This window comes from Balaenoptera physalus, assembly GCF_965194825.1.
Source record: "Balaenoptera physalus genome assembly, chromosome: 20".
Classification (NCBI taxonomy): Eukaryota; Metazoa; Chordata; class Mammalia; order Artiodactyla; family Balaenopteridae; genus Balaenoptera; species Balaenoptera physalus.
Genome location: NC_138901.1, coordinates 27,343,590 through 27,370,896, shown reverse-complemented (window position 1 = coordinate 27,370,896; position 27,307 = coordinate 27,343,590). Strand labels below are relative to the sequence as shown.

Sequence of the window (27,307 nt, the reverse complement as noted above, 5' to 3'; positions counted from 1 at the left end):
AAATCAGACCATGGTACTCCCTTGCCCCAAATTCTCAGTTGCTTTCTAATACATTAGAGTAAAATGCAAGTTCCTGTCCCTGGTCTACCTGGCCAACCTCATCTCATCTCACTTTTCTTCTCATCTGGCTCATCTAGTTCAGGTTAACTTTCTTCCTCTCCACTCCGTGAACACATCAGGCTCTTCTCTGCCAAGACCTGCTCCTCTCCTCTGCTTTGGATGCCCTCTGCCCTGCCACTCTTCAGAAGCAACTCCTCTCGGTCCTTCCAGGGTTTGTTAGATGTCATCTACAGAGGAATTATTCCTGGCCATTCTACCTAGGTTATCTCCCCAATCCATACTATATTCTATAGTTCATTACTGTTTTAATTGTTTCTACAGCATACTTGCAAATAGTTCTAATTACATAGATATGCGTATATAAACTTGGAGATAAACACTATCCCTCATATTCCCTACTAGACTGCAAGATCCATGAGAGCAGGAACCATATCTGTTTTATTCATTACTGATTGCCCAGAACTGATGGCAGTGCCTGGCACATAGAGTAGGTCCTCAGTAAATATTTGCTGCATGAATTCTCAGTGTCAAGCCTAATGTCTGGCACATAATAGGCTGTCAATAAACACTTTTTAATTGAGTTTGTCTTGTTTCCATAGGATTTAGCAAGTCACATAAATTGCATAAATTAATTCCAAGTGTCAAACTCCTTGCCATAACAGCATGGTCTCTGCAAATTCTGCTGAGATGACAAATGACAATTCAGGACAAATGAACAAGGAGGATGCCTAAAAGCTCAGACTGATTTTGGAGCATTTTCTATAGGATACAAATGTCACTGAGACAAATTTTAACTCAGTATCAAACTTGATCCCTCTAGTTCATTGCTCTCTCAAACTATTTCTTATTTTAGTAGGAGCTTTTTTGGTTTTGTCTGAGGGTTACCATGTGTTAATAAACTAAACTTGAGCTTTTTGTTCCACTGGTTTTTGAATAAGCAACTGATAGGTTTTGCGTTTTCCAAGGCTCATGTTTTAAGTAGCTGAAATCAGTCACTGAGCATTTTCATAGCTCACTGGACCCAGAGCCAAGAGACCATTGGGTTTTGTTGTTTATGGTCACAATGACAGCATTGCCACAGGGAAATGTTTTGGCAAGATAACACATAGCTGTGATGCAGCAGTTAAGTTCCATTGTTTAGGCTCTGTGAAAATTAATTTGCAAAAATATCCAAGTCTGGTGTCTGTTTTAGGTTATATGTAAATTAAAAGATTGTGTGAAAAGGATTCTAGAGATGGTGCCATTCAAACATTTCAGACCAGTTGTTTACTAATTAGGGTAATTCTCACTCAATTTTACTTTATTTACATTCACATTTTTTCTCAACAATAAGTTGTATCAGTCAAGCTAGAAAAAGACACCGCATTAGCTAGTAAACCATAATAACTGATGCTTTTAAAAAAATGACAGAAAATTTAAAAATTTGATTTATTGGGACAACCATAGGAATTAAGAGAAAAACAATTCAGCAATGATTCTCTAAATTTGGAAATAAAAGCAGTGCCATAGCATTCTACAAAGTCACTTCGTTCCCAGGGGTGACATGGGGAGTTTATAAACCTGAAGGATCAAAAATATGGAGCATAGTTACGTATTAGGATCGTGGGGATAACAGAGTTCCGCACAAATGCAGAGGGAGAGTTTCCTACTCTAAATCTTGAAGCCTTAGTTCATTTGTCCAGCCTTGCTCTGAAGGTAAAGTCTACTGGCTCACTCCCATGCTCTAATAAGTATGGGCACCCCATGCTTCTGTTTCCACAGCCTTCATCCTATAGCATTTCCCTAGAACCTAGATTACATGATATTTGTAGACCTATTCCTGGTCCCTTTTGGCACCTAAGGTCCCTGGACTAGATTTGCACCTTAATTATTGTCCCAACACATAACAATGATTCTAAGAGCATTGACTTCTTTCATCTGGACTAGAACCTTGCCTAGTCCAGCTCTTCATGAACAGTCATCCCCATTAGCTCTCCTTGAGGTCCTGCAGATGAGACACAAACACATCTTATCTTGCCTGAGTTGAAGGCTTTTTTCTACCCAGCTATAGTTGAATGGCTTTTTAAAAATCCTAACTTTATTTGGGATGATTGATATTTAAAGCAGTTTGATTTAAACCTTTGCACTTGAAATTTATTTTAACTGGAGACTAAGCATTAATGTTACTCTTGATCTACCAAAAGAGAAATGGTAGCAAAAGTCTTACAATGGCCATAACAACAATTTAACTCTGAAACTCTGACTCTAATAACCTGCTCATGTATGAAGCCTGCTGGGGTGGAAGGGATTTAGAGCACTGTGAGTCTTGAGACCTGGGTACAAGTCCTTACTCTGTCCTTCTCTGCCTCTCCCTGGTTGTGTGGCCTTGGGTTGAGGACTTTATCTGCCTTTATGGCCTTAATTTTGTTTATTAATTTAGATTAGATGACCATTAAGGTGGCTTCTATTTCTGAAAGACTATTAATTTACAGCTGATTTAAAATGAGCAATCCAGTGATGAATAAACTTTGATACCTCTTCAGGAGTGGAGCTAATGAGGGTCACAGCTTAGCAAGGAAGAGTGTTTCTCAGTTATTCCTCAATTGTCTAAGCAGGTGGTTAGAACCAGACACACAGGCCTCGATAGTGAAGTGGGTATATAAAACCCTGAAACTATTTGTCATAAAGAATGCCATGCCCACTAAAAGCAAATCAGATGTTCACATAATATTTTTGCTGTTTGTGTTTTTATGGGGGTACTTTTGGGGTGTGAAGTTTATTTGTAAAGCACAGAAGCATCTGCCCACCCATGTTGCCATATAATAGCAGTCTGGCAATCCATTTATAGGATTTGATTATTTTTGTTAATAATTTTCATGGGAGTATATGAAATGCAATATGTATCATCTCTTACTATGTTTATTATGAATCTGCCTTCCAGGGAAGGCCCCCCAGGACATCATAGATGGCCTGATTGTCAAAGAGGTTCTTGTCTCACAGGATTTTAAAGATAAAGGGGGCTGTATTAGTTTCCTATTGTGGCTGTGACAAATAATAACAACTTAGTGACTTAAAACAACACAAATTTATTATCTTAGAGTTCTGGAGGTGAGAAGTCTGAAATGAGTCTCATGGGGTTAAAATCAGTGTCAGCAGGCTGGTGTTCCTTTTGGAGGCTCTAGGGGAAGAATCTGTTGCTTTGCCTACTCCAGGTTGTAGAGGCCGCCTGCATTCCTTAGCTCATGTCCCCTTCCTCCATCTTCAAAACCAGTATCTTCTATCTTCTCTGACCTCTCTTTCCATCCTTAAATCTTTTCTCTATGTCTGTGATCCTTCTACACCTCTCTCATTAAAAAGACACTTGTAATTATGTTGGGCCCAGATAATCCAGGATAATCTACTCATCTCAAGATCCTTAATTTAGTAATTTCTGTCCAGTAACTTTTACAATGTAAGGTAACACATGCACAGGTTCTGGGGTTAGGATGTGGACATCTTTGGAGGGGGCCATTATTCAGCCTACAACAGAGGCCATAGAGACCAACCAAGGCCCAAGAAATAAATGACTATCTAAGGGCACACAACTAATTTGTGGCAGTGCCATGACTGTATCCCTGGCATCCTCACATCTGCCATGTTTATGTGCATCACTGAAAATCACAGGTAAGAACATGCACTGATGGAGGCTTTATTTTTATAATAAACTTGAAATGATTGAAGAATAAGTATAAAAATTAAGTCAGTGATTTTAAAAGAGCGTTTTAGAGATGATAGAAGTTTATGTTTTTTAAATACATTTTTAATGCAAGAACTTCCTTAAATATTATAATTTTGCTAGGTCATGGTACCTTCTAAAGATAAAGTGACTTGCAGAGATAAAATAGCTTAAATAATGATGGGAAATGAAAGTGCCAAGGAAGCACATGTACATATTCTTCTATCTACTTCCCCTTCCCCTCTTCCTCCTTTGCTTTCTCTCTCTGTAACCCTGGCCATTGTTGCCATTTTGAAAATCTGTTATAGCTGGAAAGTCAATTCAAACTTTTTAATTAAAGGGGGTGGATCTACCAGAGGCTTATTGCCAAGGGGTTAAACCAAATTAGGTTATTTGCCATATTTCACAATGAAGCCCACTTTATTTTGGTGTTGAAACATTCTTCTAAGACTCTAAGGAACTTGTTTTTTTATCACTTCTGCCCAATAATTGCCTGTAACAATTAAAAGGGTTATAGAATTTTGAATTTAGATGGGACTAGACATACCATCCAGCCCAAAACTTCTCTCTTTCATAGTATCTTTGGCAGGTATTTGCCATACTCCTCTCTTGCTTCAGTTTTCTCCATCCATGACATGGGAAGGAATAATGGCTGCTGTAAATTAAAGGTTGTATTAAATTTGAGTTCCTGAGAGGACACGTACATTTGAGAGTGTTGTGACTTTATTGTTAGGCTCATCTTCTGTAGGAATCACTCCCTGTTTCCACTTCCACTGCTGCAGGCTTTGGTGCCCCTCATCTAGAGTTTCATATACACTTGACTTAACCTCATATGTACCCCACCCCCAGTGTGGTAATTGTTCTTACATGCATCTGCCTTCTTCAAAATTCAACTTAACCCAATGCTGGACATGCAATAGGAGCTCACTGGACTGCTGATGGATGCTGTGGATGGATGATTGAATGATGATCATACAATCTCAGAGGCATATAAAAGACACATGGATCTAAAGCCTCAGTAAAGATACTGAGGGGGCAGGAAAATGTTGAAGATACAGTCGCTGATCTTCACTGATGTAAAATTAGTAGGTTGGTTACCCCACTGCTCTGCTAACTTTTTTAAACAGAAGAAAATAGGACTGGAAATTGTCCAGAAATTTATTTTAATAGATTATTTAATGTGACACTGAAAATGAGTGGATGATTTCCCTTTGGATATTTGCACTCAGCGCTCAATGTCATCTTTTTCTGCTTATCAATGAACGCATTCTTCAGCTGATGGTACATTAAATCAACTTGCCAAGCTCCTGTCTGGCATTGATTGGGGGTCATAAAATAATTCACTCCCTCAGTCTGGTCTTGACAACCAGCAGAATAAATACCTTATATATGTTGAATGCTACTTCTTTGAAAAGCTTATAAAACTTTCTATCGAGAACAAGGTTGATTCCCATATCATTCCTGCCAAACAGAAAAGCAGAGCATCAGCTCAGGAGTTGCTATATATTTAGTGTACCTCAATATGAAAAGATGATGTGGCTGGACTATGCCATCTTCTTATTAAGTCATAAATGCTAGCTATACCCATCAAAGAGGCCACAGAGTCAATGGGTCAAAAATAAATAAAATCTGATCTTAAGACATCATGAAGGTAAGAGTTAGAGAAATTGACCAAGATTCAGGCCAGGAAACTGCCATAACGACACTCAAGGATCTCTATGTGTGGGAAACATTGGATGGCTCTCTTTGATTTTATGACTTTTGTGCCATAGCTCTTTTTCCATTGTTTCCCCAGGCTGATTCTAAAATTTCTTTCTGTTTCTAGTTCCTTCTTTCTGGGGATTGGTGAACTCAGCTTGGAATCTTTGCTCTGTGGGGAAACGACAGTCGCCAGTCAATATAGAGACTAGTCACATGATCTTCGACCCCTTTCTGACGCCCCTTCGCATCAACACTGGGGGCAGGAAGGTAAGCAGCCATGTTGCTTCCATCGTGAAGTTGAGGACTGGGAGAGATGCTGATTCTGAAAGCCAGCCTTCCAGACCTTGATCTCTGTGATGAGTTTGTCTTTCCACCCAGGAGTAATATCACAGACCTCAGGCCTATTGCCAGCAAATATAATTATGTGTAAATCATGCTTTTTCTCTCTACCTAGTCAAACCCTCATGCTTCTAATTACTTCTTTGTATTCGCTGGATGTTGCCTGAAGTCCTATCCCTTGGTAGCTCATGAAAGAAAGTTAGAAAACAGCATTGCCTCCTCTGCATATCATGCTGGGAAAATTCTTCCTCTCAGAAACCTCTTTACTGGCGCTTCTTTTAACCTCAACAAAGTGAAAAAAAAAATTTAACAAAAGTAAAATCAGACATTTATCATCCTGGAAGGAAAAACAAACAAAAATCACCTTAGATGATTTATAAGAAAATCAATAATTAATTTTACTATGGCTTGCTGGCTAAGAATCATAGCTACTGCACAGAAATGCTGAACTATGCTTCCCGATTCTCACATCAACATCCCTTCTTCCCTATCCTTCCCCCATAATGAGCTCCTCCTTAATTTGTGGAAGAGCATAATGTCCATGGGGTTTCCTCATCACTGGAATCTAGTGTTTGTGTTTTTTTGTTTTTTTTTTTTTCTGGTTTATCTCTATTTAGCTACCCTTACTGTTGAGTAGATTGTTGAAGGTGGAAAAAACACACACAGAAAACTGTGTTTGAATGTGATTTAGCTGTTGTGAACTCAAGAGGAACGGAAAATCATTTGTGTGCAAGAAACTGGGGTTAAAATTTGGATAAATTTCACTATTGCTGGTGCCTGATTCTCCAGGGGTTGGGCTCCTTGGGCTCTGCTTTCTACTCCCCTTATGCAGTCTGTTCACCTTAATTACCACAAGTTTGTAAGTAATCTTTTCGCCTTCTGATATATTGTATTTTTTTCTTATCACATAATTTTCACACACGCATTGAAAAATCGAATGACCCATCAACATTTTGTTAGTGACTTTGACTCAGGTCACAAGGAAAGTTTTAAAGGATCTTGCATGTGATTGAGACTATTTAGCTAAGTAGTGTTTGTGTGCTGTTTTAAATATGACTTGGGAAGCACTTTTGTAAAAAGGTCCTATATAAGTTCATGATGTTTATTGTTCTGATTGTATAGAAAACTAACCTACCTTAATTATTGTTCCAATTGCAGTTTTATTTTACAAACCCTAAAAGGAACTTGACTTGGGTTCTACATATACCTCTCTCTAAAAAGTTGAATCATTCAAATCAAGTCATGAGCATGTATAGGTTCACTGACCAGTATATAAAAAGGGCAAATTGCAATTTTGAATATGCAATCACTCTTTCTTTCTTGGAGAGGGTGATGGAGGATATAACTGTATCCTAGGCAAACTGAGAAATGAAAAAAGTAAACACACACAAAGCAGAAGGAAGGCTGGTACCTGAATTCCAGAAATTACCTGAAAGATGGCCAGCAAGGCTGAAGCACAGAGACCTAAGAGGAGTTGGTGAGGAGATAAGGATGGAAGAAGAAGGCAGAGGCGAGATCCTGAGGCCATGTTAAGGAATTGAATTTTTTCTTAAGAGTATGACAAGGATTTAAAGCATTATTAGGTAAAAAGTACATAGGGAGTGGGATGGAAAAGGTAGCAAGCTAACACAAACAGTGAATATACAAGTTTCATTTTCCATCAGACCATCTTAGAGGAAAATCTTGATGTGAAAGAAATAAAAAAAACTAATTCAGGAAAGCTTCTCTCTAAAATTTATTGGGAAAGAAGAGAATGAGAGATAGCTGGAGTTAAAAATTATTCATAAGTTATGTTATCTTTTGGTGTTTTTTTGTTGTTATGTGATTTAAAAAATATATTTTTAATTTAGTAAAGTGTACCTGATCCAAATCAATTTTCAAATGCTTTGGAGTTTGGAATTTTGGAAACATTTACTTTTGATGGTGTAAATATTTATATCTGGCATGCTTTGCGTTGTCAGCTGTTTGAAGAGCTGAGGACCGTTTGATGATTTCCTTTGCATTTGTGAAAGGTGGAAAATATAAAATATAGATGGTAGTTGGATAAACTAACTGATAATGTAATGCCTAAACTTGATAGACAATAGCTAAATCATGTTTGCAATCTATTAAAAGATGGTGTTTAATGAATTGGAGATTTATTTTGGAAGTAAGGATTCAAATCACTGGCTCTGAATTTAGTTTTTCCTTGAAGAAATGTGTATCCAACTTAAAAGGTTTAAAAACCTCTCTGCAAGATTAGGAGGTTTTGTAGAATTTGGGCAAGCTGCCACATTTTGAAGTCTGAGATCAGCTGGGTATCAACATGTTAGATGTATCCCAGTCATTATGTTTTATGTCACATTTGTATCCATGAACATTATTCCTGCTCATTGTTAAATGTACCTTATTTACAAACCCACGAAGCAGCTCTGCTGCAGTACCTCACTGTGTTACTGTGTTTGTTTGAACATATTTGATTTGGCATAGAGCTCAGATGATGAATTACAGGTTTTGTTTGTTTGTTTGTTTATTTGTTTTAGCATGAGGTAGAGCTGAAATTCAATGTGAACACAAGACTACAAAGGGTAATAATAGATGAGAATCAAAACATATGATGTCTTGGATATAAAAAAGGATATTTATTTTACAAACAATGTGGTTTCTTTTACCTTTTAAGATGCTTATTTACAATGATAATTTTTAAGCAATGTTTTTTTTTTTCTTGAAGAAGAGTACTTTTTATCCAGTTGTTAATATCTGACACATAGGACAAAATCCAAAATAAGTGTACTTTCAAACAACACTCATATATTGTTGCACTGCATATGGATATAAGAATCCTACTTTGGGAGAAATGTGGCCAAGATAGAGGAGTAGGAAGACCCTGAGCTTACGTCTTGCCATGGGCACACCAAAATTACAATCATTTACAGAGCAACTATCTACAAGAACAACCTCAAGTCTAGCTGAAATATTTTCCACAACTAAAGGTATAAAGAAGGAACTGCAATGAGTTGGGTAGGAGGGGTGGAGACATAATATAGTCAAGACCCACACCCCTGTGTAGGCAACCCATAAATGGGAAGACAATAACAAATGCAGAGTTCCTCCCCAAGGAGGAAGGGGACCAAGCCCCACATTAGGCTCCCTAGCTAAGGGGTCCTGCAGCAGGAAGATGAGCCCCCAAAATGTGTGGCTTTGATGGTCAGCAAGGCTGACATATTGAGAGAGTTGGAAGGCTTTAGGAAATAGAGACTCTGCTCTTAAAGGGTGCACACAAAATCTCACATGCTGAAGGACCTAGGACAGAATCAGTAATTTGAAAGTATCCCAGAACAGACCCACCTGCAGATTTTGGAGAGCTTCTCAGAGAGGCAGAAGGAAATTGGGACCCACCTTGGAGACACAGACACTGGTGGCAGTGCCTGGGAACTTGTTCTACCTCAAGGACACTGGTGCTGGCAAGCACCATTTTAGAGTCTTCTTTCTATCCTATTAGTGCCTGGGACTTACACACCAACCAGCGGACCCGCACCACCCCAAGACCATCCCAGACCCCACAGCCAGCTGCCCTAGGACCTGGCTTAGACCACCAGAAGGACAGCACCAGCCCAGGGACCCCCCCCCAACCCTGATCCATGCAACCAGCTGTACTGGGAACTGGCCTAACCCACCAGTGAGCCAGCAGCCACCATGTGAAGCAGAGCCTGGTGGCCAACCAGGCAGAATGCAGCCTCACCTACCAGCATTCCCACAGTAGTTGGTCCTGCCACAACAGAAAGGCCCATGCAGCCAACATAGGGGGCACTCCTAGAGCATATAGCTCTGGTAACCAGAAGAGAGTGTGCTGGTAGGCTCCATAGGACCTCTCCTACATGAGGTCACTTCTCCAAAATCAGGAAATATAACCAAATTGCCTAACACTGGATATAAATACAGAGAATAGGCAAAATGAGGAGACAGAGAAATATGTACCAAAGAAGGAACAAGACAAAACCTCAGGAAAAAATTTTTAACAAAATGAAGATAAGCAATCTGCCCAATAAAGAGTTCAAGGTAATAATCATCAAAATGCTCAGTGAACCCAGGAGAAGAATGGATGAACACAGTGAGAAGTGAAATAGAATTAGAAAATATAAAGTACCAAACAGAGCTGAAGAATCAGTCATTTAAATATAAAAATACACTAGAAGGAATCACGGTCGATTAAATGATACAGAGGAATGGATCAGCAAACTGGAAAAGAGCAGTAGGAATCACCCTAACATAACAGAAAAGAGAAAAAAAAAAAGAATTTTATAAAATGAAGATAGTTTGAGACCTCTGAGACAACATCAAGCACACTAATATTTACAATGTAAGGGTCCCATAAGAGAATAGAGAAAGAAAGAGGCAGATAAATTATTTGAAGACATAATAATCGAAAACTTCCCTAACCTGGGAAAGGAAACTAACATCCAGGTCCAAGAAGCACAGAGTCCCAAAGAAGATAAAGCCAAAGAGGGCCACACCAAGACATTGTAATTAAAATAGCAAGAATTAAAGATAGAGTATTAAAAGCAACAAGATAAAAGCAACCAATTACATACAAGGGACCTCCCATAAGTCTATCAGCTGACTTTTCAGCAGAAACTTTGCAGGCCAGAAGGGAGTGGCACAATATATTCAAAGTGATGAAAGGAAAAAAACCTACAACCAAGAGTACTCTACCCAGAAAGGCTATCATTTAGATTTGAAGGAGGCATAAAGAGTTTTAGAAACAAGATCAACTAAAAGAGTTCAGCATGACTAACTGGATTTATAAGAAATGTTAAAGGGACTTATCTAAGCGGAAAAGAAAAGGTCACAATTAAAAATATGAAAATTGTAAAAGGGAAAATCTCATTGGTAAAAGCAAATATACTGTAAAGGTAATAGATCAACCACTTATAAAGCTAGAAGGAAGGTTAAAAGACAAAAGTAAAATTATCTATATCCACAATAAATAGTTAAGGAATACACAAACTAGAAAGGTATGAAATAGGAGGTAAAAAAATTAAACATGGAGGGGGGGAGTAAAAATGCAAGGTTGTTAAAATACACTTGAACATAAAATAATCATGTATTGCTATATATTTGGTTGGCCAAAAAATTCATTCAGGTTTTTCCATAAATTGATAGCAGATGCACACTAAAAGAGAAAGGAATCCAAACATAGCACTAAAGATAGTCATCAAATCACAAGGGAAGAGATCAAAAGAAGAAAGAAACAAAAAAGAACTACAAAAGAAAACCCCAGAACAATTAACAAAATGGTGATGAGTGCATACTTAACAATAATTACTTTAAAGGTAAATGCACTAAGTGTTCCAATCAGAAGACATATAGTGGGTAAATGGATAAAAAAACAAGGCCCATATATATGCTGCCTACAAGAGGCCTACCTCAGATTTAAAGACACACACAGACCGAAAATGAGGGATGGAAAAAGATATTCCATGCAAATGGAAATGAAAAGAAAGCAGGGATGGAGACACTTATATCAGACAGAATAGAGTTTATAACAGAGACTGTAACAAGAGACAAAGAAGGACATTATATAATGATCAAGAGATAAATCAATGAAGGAAATATAACAGTTTTAAATATATATGCTCCTAACATAGATAAGAGCACCTCAATACATAAAACAAATATAAACAGACATAAATGGAGAAATTGACAGTAACTCAATAATAGTAGGGGACTATAACACCCTGCTTACATCAATGGACAGATCATCCAGATGGAAAATCAGTAACACTGGCCTTAAACAACACATTACACAAAATAGTATTAAAAGATATATACAGAACATTTCATCTAAAAGTAGCATAATACACATTCTCTTCAAATGCATATGGAACATTATTCAGGATAGATCACATGCTAGGCCACAAAACAAATCTCAAAAAATTAAAGTTTGAAATCACGTCAAGCATCATTTCTGACCAAAAGAGTTTGAGACTACAGATCAACTAAAAGGGAAAAAACTGCAAAAACCACAAACGTGAGGAGTTTAAACAATGTGGTACTAAATAACTGATGGGTTACTGAAGAAATCAGAGGAAATTTTAAAAATACCTGAAGACACATGAAAATGGAAGCACATAGTCCAAAATCTATGAGATGCAACAAAAACAGGTCTAAGAGGGAAGTTTGTAGTGATACAGGCCTACCTCAAGAAAAATGTCAAATAAACAATCCACCTATACACTAAAGGAACTAGAAAAAAACCAAAAACCCCAAAGTTAGTAAAAGGAAAGAAATAATAAAAATCAGAGCAGAAATAAATTTATAAGGAACAAACAAACAAACAAAACAATAGAAAAGAGCAACGAAATTAAGAACTGGTTCTTTGAAAAGATAAACAAAACTGATAAACGTTAGCAAGACTCATCAAGAAAGCAAGAGAGAGGAGCCAAATCAATAAAATCAGAAGAGAAAAGGGAGAAGTTACAACTGACACCACAGAGATACAAAGACTCATAAGAAAACATTATGAACAATTATATGCCAATAAAATAGACAACCTAGAAAAAAATGGATAAATTCCTAGAAATGTACAATCTCCCAGATGAATTAGGAAGAAATAGAAAATAAGAACAGACCAAATACCAGTAATAAAATTGAATCAGTAATCAAACAACTTCCAACAAAAAAAGTCTAGGACTGGATGGCTTCACAGGTGAATTCTCTCAAACATTTAAAGAAGAGTTAACAACTATCTTTTTCAAACTATTAGAAAATAATTGAAGAGAAAGGAAGGCCTTTGAAATCACTCTATGAGGCCAACATCACCCTGATACAAAAAGCAGACAAAGACACCACAAAAAAGAAAATTAGAATCAAATATCACTGCTGAAAATTGATGGAAAATTCCTCAAAAAACTATTAGCAAACCAATTCAACAGTATATTGAAAGGATCATACACCATGATCAAGTGGGCTCTATCCCAGGGATGCAAGAATGCTTCAATATCTGTAAATTAATCAACAAGATACACTACACTAACAAAATGAAGAATAAAAAGTCATATGATCATCTTAATTGATGCAAGAATAGATTTTGACAAAATTCAACAACAGTTTATGACAAAAACTCTCAACAAAGTGAATATAGAGGGAATATACCTCAACATAATAAGGGGCATATATGACAAGACCACAGCTAAACATCACAGTGAATGGTGAAAAGCTGAAAGCATTTTCTGTAAGATTAGGAAATAGACAAGGATGCCTTCTCTCACCACAGTATTGGAAGTTCTAGCCACAACAATCAGACAAGAAAAATAAATAAGGAATCCAAATTGGAAAGGAAGAAGTAAAACCATCACTCTTTGCAGATGACATGATAGTATATAGAGACAATCCTAAAGACACCAACAAAGAATGTGAAAACTACTAAATGAATTCAGTAAAGATCTAAGATATAAGATCAATATACTAAAATCTGTCACATTTCTATACACTAACAACAAAGTATCAGAAAGAGAAATTATGAAAACAACCCCATTTACAATTGCATGAAAAAATAAAATGCCTAAGAATAAATCTAACCAAGAAGGTAAAAGACCTGCACTCGGAACACTATAAGACATTAATTGAAGACGATACGAACAAATGGAAAGATATATTCAAGGACTGGAAGAATTAATATTGTTATAATGACTATTTTACCTAAGCAACCTACAGATTCAATGTAATCTCTATCAAAATACTAATGACATTTTTTTTTCACAGAACCAGAGCAAATAATTTATTCTAAAATTTGTATGGAAACACAAAGGACCTCAAATAGCCAAAACAATCTTGAGAAAGAAGAACAAAGCAGGAGGTTTCACACTCCCTGATTTCCACTCATTCTACAAAGCTATGGTATTTAGAACAGTATGGTACTGGCACAAAAACAGACACATTAATCAATGGGACAGAATCGATAGCCCAGAAATAAACCCATGCACCTAAGGTCAATTAATCTATGGCAAAGGAGACAAGAATACACTATGGAATAAAGACAGCCTCTTCAATAAATGACATTGGGAAAACTGGACAGCTCCATACAAAAGAATAGAAGTAAACTACTTTCTCTCACCAAATACAAAATAAACTCAAAATGGATTAAAGACCTAAGTGTAAGATCAGAAAGCATAAAACTCCTAGAAGAGTTTGTAGGCAATATACTCTTTGACATTAGCCTTAGCAATATATATATTTTTTGTATATATCTCCTTAGGCAAGGGAAACAAAAGCAAAAATAAACAAATGGGACTGTGTGAAACCAAAAAGATTTTGCATAGAGAAGAAAACTATTAACAAAATGAAAAGACCGCCTGCTGAATGGGAGAAGATATTTTCATATGATATATCTGATAAGGGTTAATATTCACAATATACAAAGAACTTATAGAACTCAACATCAAAAAAACCAGCAATCCCATTTTTAAAAAAATGGTCAGAGGACCTGAATAGACATTTTTCCCAAGAAGACATACAGGTGGCCAACAGACACATGAAAATATACTCAACATCACTAATCATCAGGGAAAAGCAAATTAAAACCACAATTCCACTTCTGGGTATTTTTCCAAAGAAAAAAAAATACTAATTTGAAAAGATATATGCACCTTTTTTTTTATTGGAGCATTATTTACAATAATCATGATATTGAAGCAACCTAAGTGTTCATCTATAGATATACAGATAAGGAAGATAAAAGTTTATATGTACAATGGAAAACCATAAAAAAGAATGAAATCTTGCCATTTGCAACAACATTGATGCACCTAGAGGATATTATGCTAAGTAAGTCAAACAGAGAAAGACATATACCATATGATTTCACTTATATGTGAATCTAAAAACAAAAGAAATGAACAACCAAACCAAAAAAAAAAAAAAAAAACTAGAAAAAACAGAGCAGAAATATAGATACAGAGAACAAATTGCTGGTTACCAGAGCACAAACTGGTGGAGGGATGAGTGAAATAGGTGATGGAAATTCAAGGTACAAAATTCCAATTACTAAATAAATGAATCATAGAATGAAATGTATAGCATGGGAAATATATTCAATTATATTTTAATACCTTTGTATGGTGACTGATGGTAACTAGACATATCAAGGTGATCTTTTTTTATTGTATCGAAACATCAAATCAATATGTTGTACACCTGAAACTAACATAATGTAAGTCTATTATACCTCAATTCAAAAAAAAAAAGTATGTAGACACTGGGAGGAAATGCATCAAAATGCTAATGATGTTTGTCTCTGGGGGGCATGGGGATTGTAGTTGATAATTTGTTTTTGCCTTTTGCGTCTGTGTACACTTGTTGTCTTCAATGAAAATGTATTGTTTGTAAAATTAGAAAGAAAACAATAAATGTTATTAAAAATTTTAAAAGCAAACATAGATATAAAGAAGTTAAATGGGAGTTACTGAATTAAATAACTATTTAGCCATAATTGTGGAATATGGAAGCAGTGAAATCATTAACCGTCAAATCAGTCATATTGGCACTATTTTTTCCCAAACTAATTTTTATTTTGTACTGGGGTATAGTTGATTTAAAATGTTGTGTTAATTTCAGATGTACAGCAAAGTGATTAAGTTATACATATACATATACCCATTCTTTCTCAGATTCTTTTCCTATATAGGTTATTAGAGATTATTGAGTAGAGTTCACTGTGCTTCACAGTAGGTCCTTGTTGGTTATCTATTTTATAATATAGTAGTGTGTATATGTTAATCCCAAACTCTTAATTTATTCCTCCCCACACATTTCCACTTTGGTAACCATAAGTTTGTATTTGAAGTTTGTTAGTTTGGTTCTGTTTTGTAAATAAGTTCATTTGTACCATTTTTTTTTAGATTCCACATATAAGTGACATGATATTTGTCTTTCTCTGTCTGACTTACTTCACTTAATATAATAATCTCTAGTTCCAACCATATTGCTGCATATGGCATTATTTTGTTCCTTTCTAGGGCTGAGCAATATTCCATTGTATATATTTATACAACATCTTCTTTATCCAGTTGTCTGTCAATGGACATTTAAGTTGCTCCCATATCTTGGCTATTGTAAATAGTGCTGCAATGAACATTGGGGTGCATGTATATTTTCAAATTATGGTTTTCTCTGGATTGATGTCCAGGAGTGGAATTGCTGAAGAATATGGTAGCTCTGTCCTTAGTTTCTTACAGAACTTCTATGCTGTTCTCCATAGTGACTATACCAATTTACATTCCCATCAAAAGTACAGGAGTGTTCCCTTTTCTTCACACCCTCTCCAGCATTTATTATTTATAGATTTTTTCATAATGGCCGTTCTGCCCAGTGTGAGGTGATACCTCATTTTAGTTTTGATTTGCATTTCCTCTAATAATTAGTGATGTTGAGCATCCTTTCATGTGCTTCTTGGCTATCTGAATGTCTTCTTTGGAGAAGTGTTTATTTAGATCTTCTGCCCATTTTTGGATTGGGTTGTTTGTTTTTTTATATTGAGCTGCATGAGCTGCTTGTATATTTTGAAGATTAATCCCTTGTTTGTCTCTCTATGTTTGTAAATATCTTCTCCCATTCTGTGGGTTGTCTTTTTGTTTTGTTTATGGTTTCCTTTCCTGTGCAAAAGCTTTTAAGTTTAATTAGATCCACTTTGTTTATTTTAAAAATTTTCATTACTCTTAAAGTTGGATCCCAAAAGAAATTGCTGCCATTTATGTCAAAGAAGGTTCTGCCTGTTTTTTTCCCTAAGAGCTTTATAGAACACCATCTTACATTTAGATCTTTAATCCATTTTGAGTTTATTTTCATGTATGTTGTTAGAGGATGCTCAAATTTCATTGTTTTACATGTAGCCATCCAGTTTTACCAGCACCACTTATTCAAGAGACTGTCTTTTCTCCATGGTATATTCTTGCCTCCTTTGTCATAGATTAGGTGACCATGAGTGCATGACTTTATCTCTGGACTTTCTATCCTGTTCCATTGAGGTATATGCCATTTTTTGTGCCAGTACCAAAATTTATTTTTTGTCTGCACCACAGGACATGTACCAAACTGTTTTGATTACTGTAGCTTTATAGTATAGTCTGAAGTTAGGGAACCTGATTCCTCCAGCTCCATTTTTCTTTCTCAGTATGCTTTGGCTATTCGAAGTCTTCTGTGTTTCCATACAAATTTAAAGATTTTTGTCTACTTCTGTGAAAAATGCCATTGTTAATTTGATAGGGATTGCATTGAATCTGTAGATTTCTTCACAAAGTATAATCATTTTGGCAACATTGATTCTTCCAATCCAAGCACATAGTATATTTCTCCATCTGTTTGTGTCTTCTTTGATATTTTTTATCAGCATCTTAAAGTTTTCTGAGTACAGGTCTTTTGATTCCTTAGGTAGGTTTATTCCTAGGTTTTTTATTCTTTTTGATATGATAGTAAATGGGATTGTTTCCCTAATTTCTCTTTCTGATCTTTCATTGTTAGTGTATAGGAATGCAAGAGATTTCTGTGTATTAAGTTTGTATCCTGCAAATTTACCAAATTCATTGATGAGCTCCAGTAGTTTTCTGGTAACATCTTTAGGATTTTCTATGTATAGTATCATTTCATCTGCAAACAATGACAGTTTTACTTCTTCTTTTCAAGTTTGGATTCCTTTTATTTCTTTCTCTTCTCTGATTTCCATGGCTAGGACTTTCAATAATTTCTTGAATAAAAGTGGCAAAAATGGACATCCTTGTTTGTTCCTGATCTTAGAGGAAATGCTTTCAGCTTTTCACCGTTAAGTATGATGTTAGCTGTAGGTTTGTCATATATGGCATTTATTATGTTGAGGTAGCTTCCCTCTATGACCACTTTCTGGAGAGTGTTTTTTCTTTTAATCATAAATGGGTGTTGAATTTTGTCAAAAGCTTTTCCTCATCTATTGAGCTGACCATATCTTTTTTATTCTTCAATTTGTTGATGGGGTGTATCACACTAATTGATTAGATATTGAAAAATTCTTGCATCCCTGGGATAAATCCCAATTGATCTTGGTGTATGATCCTGTTAATGTATTGTTGAATTCGTATTGCTAGTATTTTGTTGAGAATTGTCGTGTCTATGTTCATCAGTTATATTGGCCTGTAATTTTCTTTTCTGTGGGTATCTTTGTCAGGTTTTGGTATCAGGGTGATGGTGGCTTCACAGAATGGGTTTGAGGGCATTTAATCCTCTGCAATTTTTTGGAAGAGTTTTAGAAGGATAGGTGTTGACTTTTCTCTAAATGGTTGATAGAATTTGCCTGTGAAGCCATCTGGTCCTGGACTTTTCTTTGTTAGAAATTTTTAAATCACAGTATCAATTTCAGTACTTGTGATTGGTCTGTTCATATTTTCTATTTCTTCCTAGTTCAGTCTTGGAAGGTTGTGCCTTTCTAAGAATTTGTCCATTTCTTCTAGGTTGTCCATTATATTGGCATATAGTTGCTGGTAGTAGTCTCTTATGATCCTTTGTATTTCTGTGGTATCAGTTGTAACTTCTCCTTTTTCATTTCTAATTTTATTGATTTGAGTCCTCTCTCTTTTTTTTTTTTTTTTTTTTTTTTGATGAGTCTGGCTAAAGGTTTATCAACTTTGTTTATCTTCTCAAAGAACCAGCTTTTAGTTTCCTTGATCTTTGCTATTGTTTTCCTCATCTTTATTTCATTTGTTTCTGCTCTGATCTTTATGATTTCTTTCCTTCTACCAACTTTGGGTTTGTTTGTTCTTCTTTCTCTAGTTGCTTTAGGTGTACATTTAGGTTGTCTATTTGAGATTTTTCTTGTTTCCTGAGATAAGTTTGTATTGCTCTAAACTTCCCTCTTAGAACTGATTTTGCTGAGTACTGTAGGTTTTGAATCTTCATGTATTCATTTTTATTTTTTTCCAGGTGTTTTAAAATTTCTTCTTAGATTTCTTCAGTGATCCATTGGTCGTTTAGTAACATATTGTTTCTTCTCCTCATGTTTGTGTTTTTTACAGTTTTTTTCTTGTAGTTTATTTCTAATCTCATAGTGATGTTGTTGAAGTAGATACTTGATATTATTTCAATTTTCTTAAATTTATCAAGGTTTGCTTAGTGGCCCAGCATGTGATCTGTTCTAGAGAATGTTCCATGTGCACTTGAAAAGAATGTGTATTCTGGGACTTCTCTGGTGGTCCAGTGGCTAAGACACTGTGCTCCCAATGCAGGCGGCCCAGGTTCAATACCTGGTCAGGGAAGTAGATCCCACATGCCACAAATAAGAGTTCACTTGCTACAGTTAAGAGCTCACATGCTGTAACTAAAAATCCAGTGTATTGCAATTAAGATGCTGTGTGCTGCAACTAAGACCTGGTGCAGCCAAATAAATATATAAATAAATAAATATTTAAAAAGAATGTGTATTCTGTTGCTTTTGGATGGAATGCTCTATAAATATCAATTAAGTCCATCTGGTCTGCTGTGCCATTTAAGACCTGTGTTTCTTTATTGATTTTTTGTCTGGATGATCTTTCCATTGATGTAAGTGGAGGTTAAAGTTCCCCACTATTATTGTGTCATTGCCAATTTCTCCTTCTATGGCTATTAGCATTTGTCTTATATATTGAAGTGCTTCTATGTTGTGTTCATATATATTTATGATTGTTATATCTTCTTCTTGGATTGATCCCTTGATCATTATGTAATGTCCATCTTTGTCTCTTGTAACAGTCTGTATTTTAAAGTCAATTTTGTCTGATATGAGTATTGCTACTTCAGCTTTCTTTTGATTTCCATTTGCATGAAATGCCTTTTTCCATCACCTCACTTTCAGTGTGTATGTATCCCTAGATCTGAAGTGGGTCTCTTGTAGACAGCATATATACGGGTCTTGTTTTTGTATCCATTCAGCCAGTTCTATGTCTTTTGGTTGGAGCACTTAATTCATTTACATTTAACATAATTATTGATATGTATGTTCTTATTGCCATTTTGTCAATTGTTTTGGGTTTGTTTTGTAGGTCTTTTTTTCCCCCTTTCTCCTTTGTTCTCTTCTCTTGTGATTTGGTGACTATCTTTAGTGTTGTGTTTGGATTTCTTGTGTGTGTGTGTGTGTGTATGTGTGTATCTATTGTAGATTTTTGATTTGTAGTTCCCATGACACTTTGATATAGCAGTCTGTATATATATATATACATATATATACATATATATATGTGTGTGTATATATATATGTATATACGTATATATATATACACATACATTATATGTATATATATATATAGTTTTAAGTTGCTGGTCTCTTAATTTCAAATGCATTTCCAGTATCCTGCACTTGTACTCTCCTCTTCTCATGATTGCTGGTTTTGATACCATATTTGTATGTGGATGATTTCCTACCCTTACTGTATGTTTGCCTTTACTGGTGAGCTTTCCCATTCATATTTTTCTTTGTTTGTTTCTAGTTGTGGCCTTTCCTTTTTCGCCTAGAGAAGCTCCTTTAGCATTTGTTGTAAAGCTGGTTTGGTGGTGCTGAATTCTCTTAGCTTTTGCTTGTCTGTAAAGCTTTTGATTTCTCCATCAAATCTGAATGAAAGCCTTGCTGAGTAGAGTATTCTTGGTTGTAGGTTTTTCCCTTTCATCACTTTAAACATATTGTTCCCCTCCTTTCTGGCCTGCAGAGTTTCTGCTGAAAAATCAGCTGTTAACCATATGGGGATTCCCTTGTATGTTACTTGCTGATTTCCCCTTGTTGCTTTTAATATTTTCTCTTTGTCTTTAATTTTTGTCAGTTTGATTAATATGTGTCTTGGAATATTCCTGCTTGGGTTTATCCTGTAAAGGACTTTCTGCACTTCCTGAACTTGAGTGAGTGTTTCCTTTCCCATGTTAGGGAGGTTTATGGCTATTATCTCTTCAAATATTTTCTCTGGTTCTTTCTCTCTGTATTCTCCTTCTGGAACCCCTATAATGCACATGTTGATGCATTTAATGTTGTCCCAGAGGTCTCTTAAATTGTCCTCATTTCTTTTCATTCTTTTCTTTATTCTGTTCCTCAGCAGTGATTTCCACCAATCTGTCTTTCAGCTCACTTATTCATTCTTCTGCATGTTTTAGTCTGCTATGGATTCCTTCTACTGTATTTTTCATTTCAGTTATTGTGTTTTTCATCTGTTTGTTTGTTCTTTAAATTTTCTAGCTCTTTGTTAAATACTTCTTGTATCTTCTCAGGCTGGCCTCCATTTTTTCCCCAAGATCTTGGATCATCTTTACTATCATTACTCTGAATTCTTTTCCAGGCAGATTGCCTATCTTTACTTCACTTAGTTGTTCTTCTGGGGTTTTATCTTGTTCCTTCATGTGGAACATATTTCTCTGCCATCTCATTTTGTCTGACTTTCTCTCTCTGTTTGTCAGGGTGCAGGTTTGTAGTACTTCCTGTTTCTGGTATCTGCCCCCAGGTGGGTGAGGTTGGAGTGGAGCTGGGTCTAACTCCAAGTTATCCACCAGGGATAACTCTTGTGGGCAGGGCTGTGTCAAAGGGTGTGTTTAGAGACATCTGGTCACTCAGGAGGACTTCAGGCAGTCTTTCTCCTGATGGATGTGGCTGGCTTTTCTCCCTGTTGGGTGTTTGGCCTGAGGTGTCTCACCACTGGAACCTGCAGGCTGTTTTCTGGGGCTAGGTCTTGGTGCCAAAATGTCAAACTCTGGGAGGGCTCACACTGATGAATATTTCCTAGGGCGTCTGCCACCAGTGTCTTCCCCCACAGTGAGCCACATCCACCTCCTGCCACCCCTCCCCCCCACCAGGAGAACCTCCAAGACCCACACATATTTCTGGCCCAGGCTCCTATGGAGCACTGCTTTGCCCTAGGTCCCAGTGCATGTGAAAACTTCTGTGTGCCCTCCAAAAGTGGAATCTCTTTTCCCTCAGTTCTGTGCAGCTCCTGCACTCAAGTCCTGCTTGCCTTCAAAGCCAAATGATCTAGAGCCTCCTCCTCCTGATGTCAGACCCTCAGGATGGGTAGACTGACATGGGGCTCAGAACTCTCACTCCTGTGGGAGAACCTCTGTGACATAATTATTTTCCAGTTCATGATTATGTTGCAAAAACTCCCCTCTTACCGTCTCACTGTGGCTTACCTTTTCACTGTGGCTTCTTTGTCTTTTGATGTAGCATATCTTTTTTGGTATGTTCCAGTCTTTTTTGTTGATGGTTGTTCAGCAGTTAGTTTTGATTTTGGTGTTTTCATGAGAGGATGTGAGATCACTTCTTCTACTCCACCATATTGTCTCTACTTCTCCTTGAAGTCTTCTTCATAAAAGGACAATTCCTGGCAAAAGAGACTGCTCATCTTGTTTGAAAAAGCAGCCTAATTAACAATAATGCCAGCAAGAATCCAGAAAGAAGAGGGTGGAAGAGGCAATGGGATAGCATTAATTTTTAATAGGGTTAAGAACTTGAATTTTTTGAACCAGGCTTTATGGGGATGCTAGAATATAAACTAACATGAAAAATTAGGTAGAATAAAATATTATCTGTAGGAGGGTCTTTTAAATATTAGATATTCTGGCTCCATATGAGGAAGATTGAATAAAATGTAAAGATAGATCCATTTTGTCATCTAGATATGTTGATGTGGTGCTTATTTTTATCGGATAACTGATAGTAAACTTTCATAGATAAGTATACCTACTCATTTGGAACTCATTAGCTGTCTTTAAATACCATAGGTCTTTTTACACTGAAGCTCTGGTATGGAAATTGTATGTATAGCTTTATGTATATTTGTGGTATAGAGCAGATCTTTAAAAGCTAATGAAGAAGTGAATGCAATTCTTATGCATCTGTATTTTGTAGTTTGATGAATTTCTCGACTTTCCATTTGATAATATCTTTTCTCAGAAGGAAGCAATACAAGGTTTCTCTATTTGCATCTAATTCTAACCAACAAGGTAAAACTCTGGGAGAAAGTGGATGTGTTATCTTAGAAAATATGGTAGCCAAGGTTAAAAAACAAAACAAAACTAAGTGCTGTCAGACTTGGATACTAAGCTCTAACAAAGCATAATTTTGAAATATCATAGCTGAAATACATATGATCTCATTGCCTCATGGAAGATAACTCTTAAGGATTGGGAAGCTCTTAAAAGTTAAATTATGATAATACAGTTACAAAAGATGGTAAGAAAAAAGGAACTGGCAGGAGCTAAAGATACCGCAGATATGGCTACACAGGGGGCTTTGCCAGAAATATTTTTAAATCACATATAAGAGATGTGAGAGAAAGGGCTTATAGCCAAGGAGAAAGACAAAAGGCAAAATAATCTTGAAAAACAGTTTCAGAGAGAATAAGGTCCAACAAGAATTGAGACTTCCAGAATGAGAAGATCTTTTAAAGTTATAGTTAGAGGAAGTTGCAGTATTAACATAGAGTAAATTTCCATTTAAGGAACATAGATGTCCACAGATGTTCTGCTTTGGTTTGAATTTTAGGTTTGCCACTGACCACCTAGATACAAAAGGTCTAACCTCTCTAAACTTCAGTTTCCTCATTTTTAAAAGGGAAATCATAATAGTACTCATTTCATAGGGTTGTGGTAGAAGTAATTATATGAAATAATGCACTTATTAGTCAGGTTATAATGCAGTTAAGCTAGTGGCTGGCAAAGAAGAAAATGCTCAACAATTGTTAGCTACTGTCGTAGTCCATTCGGGCTACTATAACAACCTCCCACAGACTGGATAGCTTATAAAAAATGGAAAATTATTTCTCACAGTTTGGGAGGTTGGAAGTCCAAGATGTAGGCAGTAGCATGGTCACATTCTGATGAGGGCTCTATTCCTGGTTCATAGCTGGTGACTTTTGTTTTATACTCATATGATAGAAGAGGCTAAGAAGCTCTGTGGGACCTCTTTTATAAGGGTGCTAGTCCCAATCAAGAGGTTCTCTACCCTTCTACCTTTATCACCTTCTCAAAGCCCCACCTTCTAATAACAACAATTTGGGGATTAGGATTTCAACATACGAATTTGGGGGAACACAAACATTCAGAACAGAGTAGCTACCATCAGGAATATTGCTGCTCTTAGTGAAAAAAACACTTAACTCCCACTTGAGTTTCTCGGTAAAAGAGATTAATATTCACATTTGAATCAGTAACAAATGCTGAGAGGTGAAGTGATTGCAATTCTTTGAATGACAGAATTAGAATTCAGAACCACCTTGCCAGTATCCCCAACCCAAAAGGTTGAAATTTAGTAAGCATAAAGGTAAAGCTTTCCTACCAGGTATATATTTATAAAAAGCTGTACAGATTCAGGCTGAGTTAGATTTTTTGTTGTAAAATTACTGCATGTGAAAAAAGTAGAGGAAGTTAATAGATAATGTTTTCAGTATGAATAAATAGCACAGGGAAGATGCTAAGAGAGCAGTTCAATCTAATTATATAGTATATAAGGTACTATGCCCATGATAAGTGAGGTTATTGTCCTGCAATAACCATCACTAAGAAGACAATATCTGGGATTAGTCAGATCTTTCAGAACTGATGGTTAGATTAATTAATGGAAAAGACATATACAAAGTGAAGTACAAAAGAAGAGGAATAAAGTGGTGACGAGAAGAATCAAATGTTCTATGTTCAATTTTATCTATCTGAAAGAAAAATATTTTAAAGTGTAATACAGGTGCCTTCTAATTATAACTGTCCTGTGCAGCCTCAGACACAGAGAACTAGCCCAGGTGTTTGGAAGTGACTTAGACTAGACTTCAATTCAAAATAAGAATTCAAGCCGTGTGAAAAATGAAAGACCTCCATATGTTTCATTGAGAATCCCATCACAGAAAGCATTCTGGCAGGCACTGAAGCCACTTGAGACTGTAGAGCAAGCTCAAGCATAAAATAAGATTTTTGACTTGACAAGGGAATCCCCTTCCAATCTAGAAACTCTGATTCTATATGAGTAGTGGTTAGATGGGACACAAGGAATATATTTGTTTGAGGCTGACTCCGAAATGAGGATTTAACTAGGATGTAAACCCTCTAGTTTAAATGAAAACACCCTTTAGAGCCCTAGCATTTGTTTGAAAGAAACTTGCATTCTCCTCTTCTCATCCTCTTTCAAAATTATTCCTCAAAGTTTTGAATACACTCTTTCTCCTTTAGGATATTTTTCTCTGAGTAGCTAGAATGGAGGATTCAGGGTAAAACGAATGCTATAAGAAAGGACTTTGATTAACGATTTAAAAATTAGGCCAAGGCAATTGTGTTTACGCTCAGAGCAGAGCTTTTGGCAGACAGTGGAAGGTTTCAGAGCATAACATTGAAAAGTGATGAAAGTTAAGCCAAATGAGAAATACTACGATGCTATATTCTAAGTTGGGAAATAGATTCAGAGTAAAGGTGTTCTGCTGCTGGTATCAGGTTCTTATCAGATTCTCATGCATTGTTGCCTCGCTTAGATCTGGGCTGAAGATTACTGCTCACTGTCTTGGCAGTTTCATGTAATGTGTACTTCTTGACATCACCCAGTAAATCAATGCAGAGTCATTAGGCAAGTCTCCCAAGGAAACATCTGGATGTTGGCTTTAGTTTTTTATAAATGTATCTAGATCGCATTGTTTACTCCTCTGGTGAGTATTTTCTTTTAAAAGACTGCTTTCCTTTCCTGCTTCTTGTTCTTTTACTCTCTCTCTCTCTTTCTCATTTCCCTCCTCTTTTCCATCTCTCTGACTTACTCTCTTATCTTTTCCTCCCCTCTCCAATCCTCTCCAATTTCCTTTCTCCCCTTTACTTTCTCTTATACTTCTGTTCTCCCCTTCCTTTCTTCCCTCTTTTCTCCTGGTCCTGAGTATATATGACTGAGGAACATGTGCCCTCTGTCTTCTGCATCAAAGTGGAATAGGCTTTCCCCTTTCATACATTTTAGAGGGATTGAAAATTGTATGAGTTTGGTGACAATACTTAAATGAGAGAAAAATCAAGTTATCTGAGAACCAAACACAATTTTTATAAAAGAATACAGAGAGAATTAACTGAAGGTGTTTAATGAATTTATAGGCAGATGATTTTCTAGAAGGAAGATTTTCCTCCAGTAATCTCACGAGTTAAGTATCTGTCACATGGTATCACCTAGTTTTCTGGTTATTTGATTCCACAGATAAAACTAACAGGCATTTTACAAATTAACTGTTCTTTTAAAAATAGACAATAACACGTCTTATTCACATACACTACTTGCAGCTCAGCTTTCTTGCCATCCATCTAAATATGGGGGAGGAGGAGAAAGGGAAATAAATGACCTAATTTTTACAGACTTCTTCCCAGCTAACCTTATCTCTCAAGCATTCCAGAACAAGTGTCTCCATCACAATCAAGAAGATAAAACTGCCAGAGCATCTGGGTGACATAGAAACAATCACATACCCAAAGAAGTTCTGAATTTTGAGATTAAAAATCTGGTATCAGTTGTGCGTTTTCTCCAACAAGGTTCTAAAATTGGGCAACCTACTCCTTGTAAGCCTGATCATTTGGCTGGATAAACCAACAAAGCTCTCCCTACATGAACTTTAGAGACTTTGAATCCTGTTTAAGGGTTATCATTGCCTAGAAACCTTCAGTATGAAAATAAAAGTAAAATAAATTTCCTTATCACTTCAGGAAAAAAATGAAGTAGATTCTGTTTGAAGGACTTAAGAAAATTCTAATTTTCTTCTAAAAGTCCTGTCTTTCTAAAACAAAAGAACTAGATTAAAACTGGAAAACTAGAATTAAAAAATATGATTTGGGGAGTCTAAACACCATAAGCAGTTGAACATCTGAGCAATTATCAGACTTTTAATTTTTCTTATGAAAAGTTAATGTCATATAGCTACAACCTTATTAATGTTGCATGAAGGATTAAGAATAACTAAATCACCAATCCATTTCTTTCCAGTATCTCATATCTTTATCATTTTAGACTGTAGGTGTTCTGATCCTTTGTTATGCAGTATACTAAGGCAAGATCCAAACTGTAGGTAATATTAAGATTAGCCAGTTCATCTTCCCATTTCCCCCACCTTCCTGCCCCAAAGTGGCAGTTGTATAGGATAAGATCTAGAGATCTAAAGTAAAGCATGATGACTAAAGTTAATAATACTGTATTGGCTACTGGGAATTTGTTAAGAAAGAAGTAGATTTCAGGTGATCTCACCACCAAAAAAGGTAACTATATGAGGAGATGGATACATTAATTAGCTTGACTATAGTACTCATCTCACTATGTATATGTAGATCAAATCATCCTGGTGTACACCTTAAATATATGCAATTTTTATTAATAAGATAAATACAAAATTTTTTTAAAGATTAGCTAGTTCAGCCTAATTTCTGTTTTAGTCATACACTAAACCCAGTGTCTATTTAGTAATGTGTTTCATTTTGTTAACGTTAACATTGCCCACTTAATGTGCTGAACAGATTCTTTTCCTGTTTTTACTCAGATCTTCATCAGCTGTGATATTTAATATG

At 36.1% G+C, this 27,307-nt stretch overlaps 1 protein-coding gene across 6 annotated transcripts in view; it reads left to right on the top strand.

Moving 5' to 3' along the window:
• CA10 (carbonic anhydrase 10) overlaps nt 1–27,307 on the top strand; it is a 618,162-nt gene that overhangs the window by 246,712 nt on the left and 344,143 nt on the right. For all 6 annotated transcript variants that reach the window (XM_082440881.1, XM_082440883.1, XM_082440882.1 and 3 more), the window contains one exon: nt 5,580–5,722. In XM_082440881.1, the coding sequence (XP_082297007.1) occupies nt 5,580–5,722 (143 nt within the window). The remainder of the gene's footprint in view (nt 1–5,579; nt 5,723–27,307) is intronic.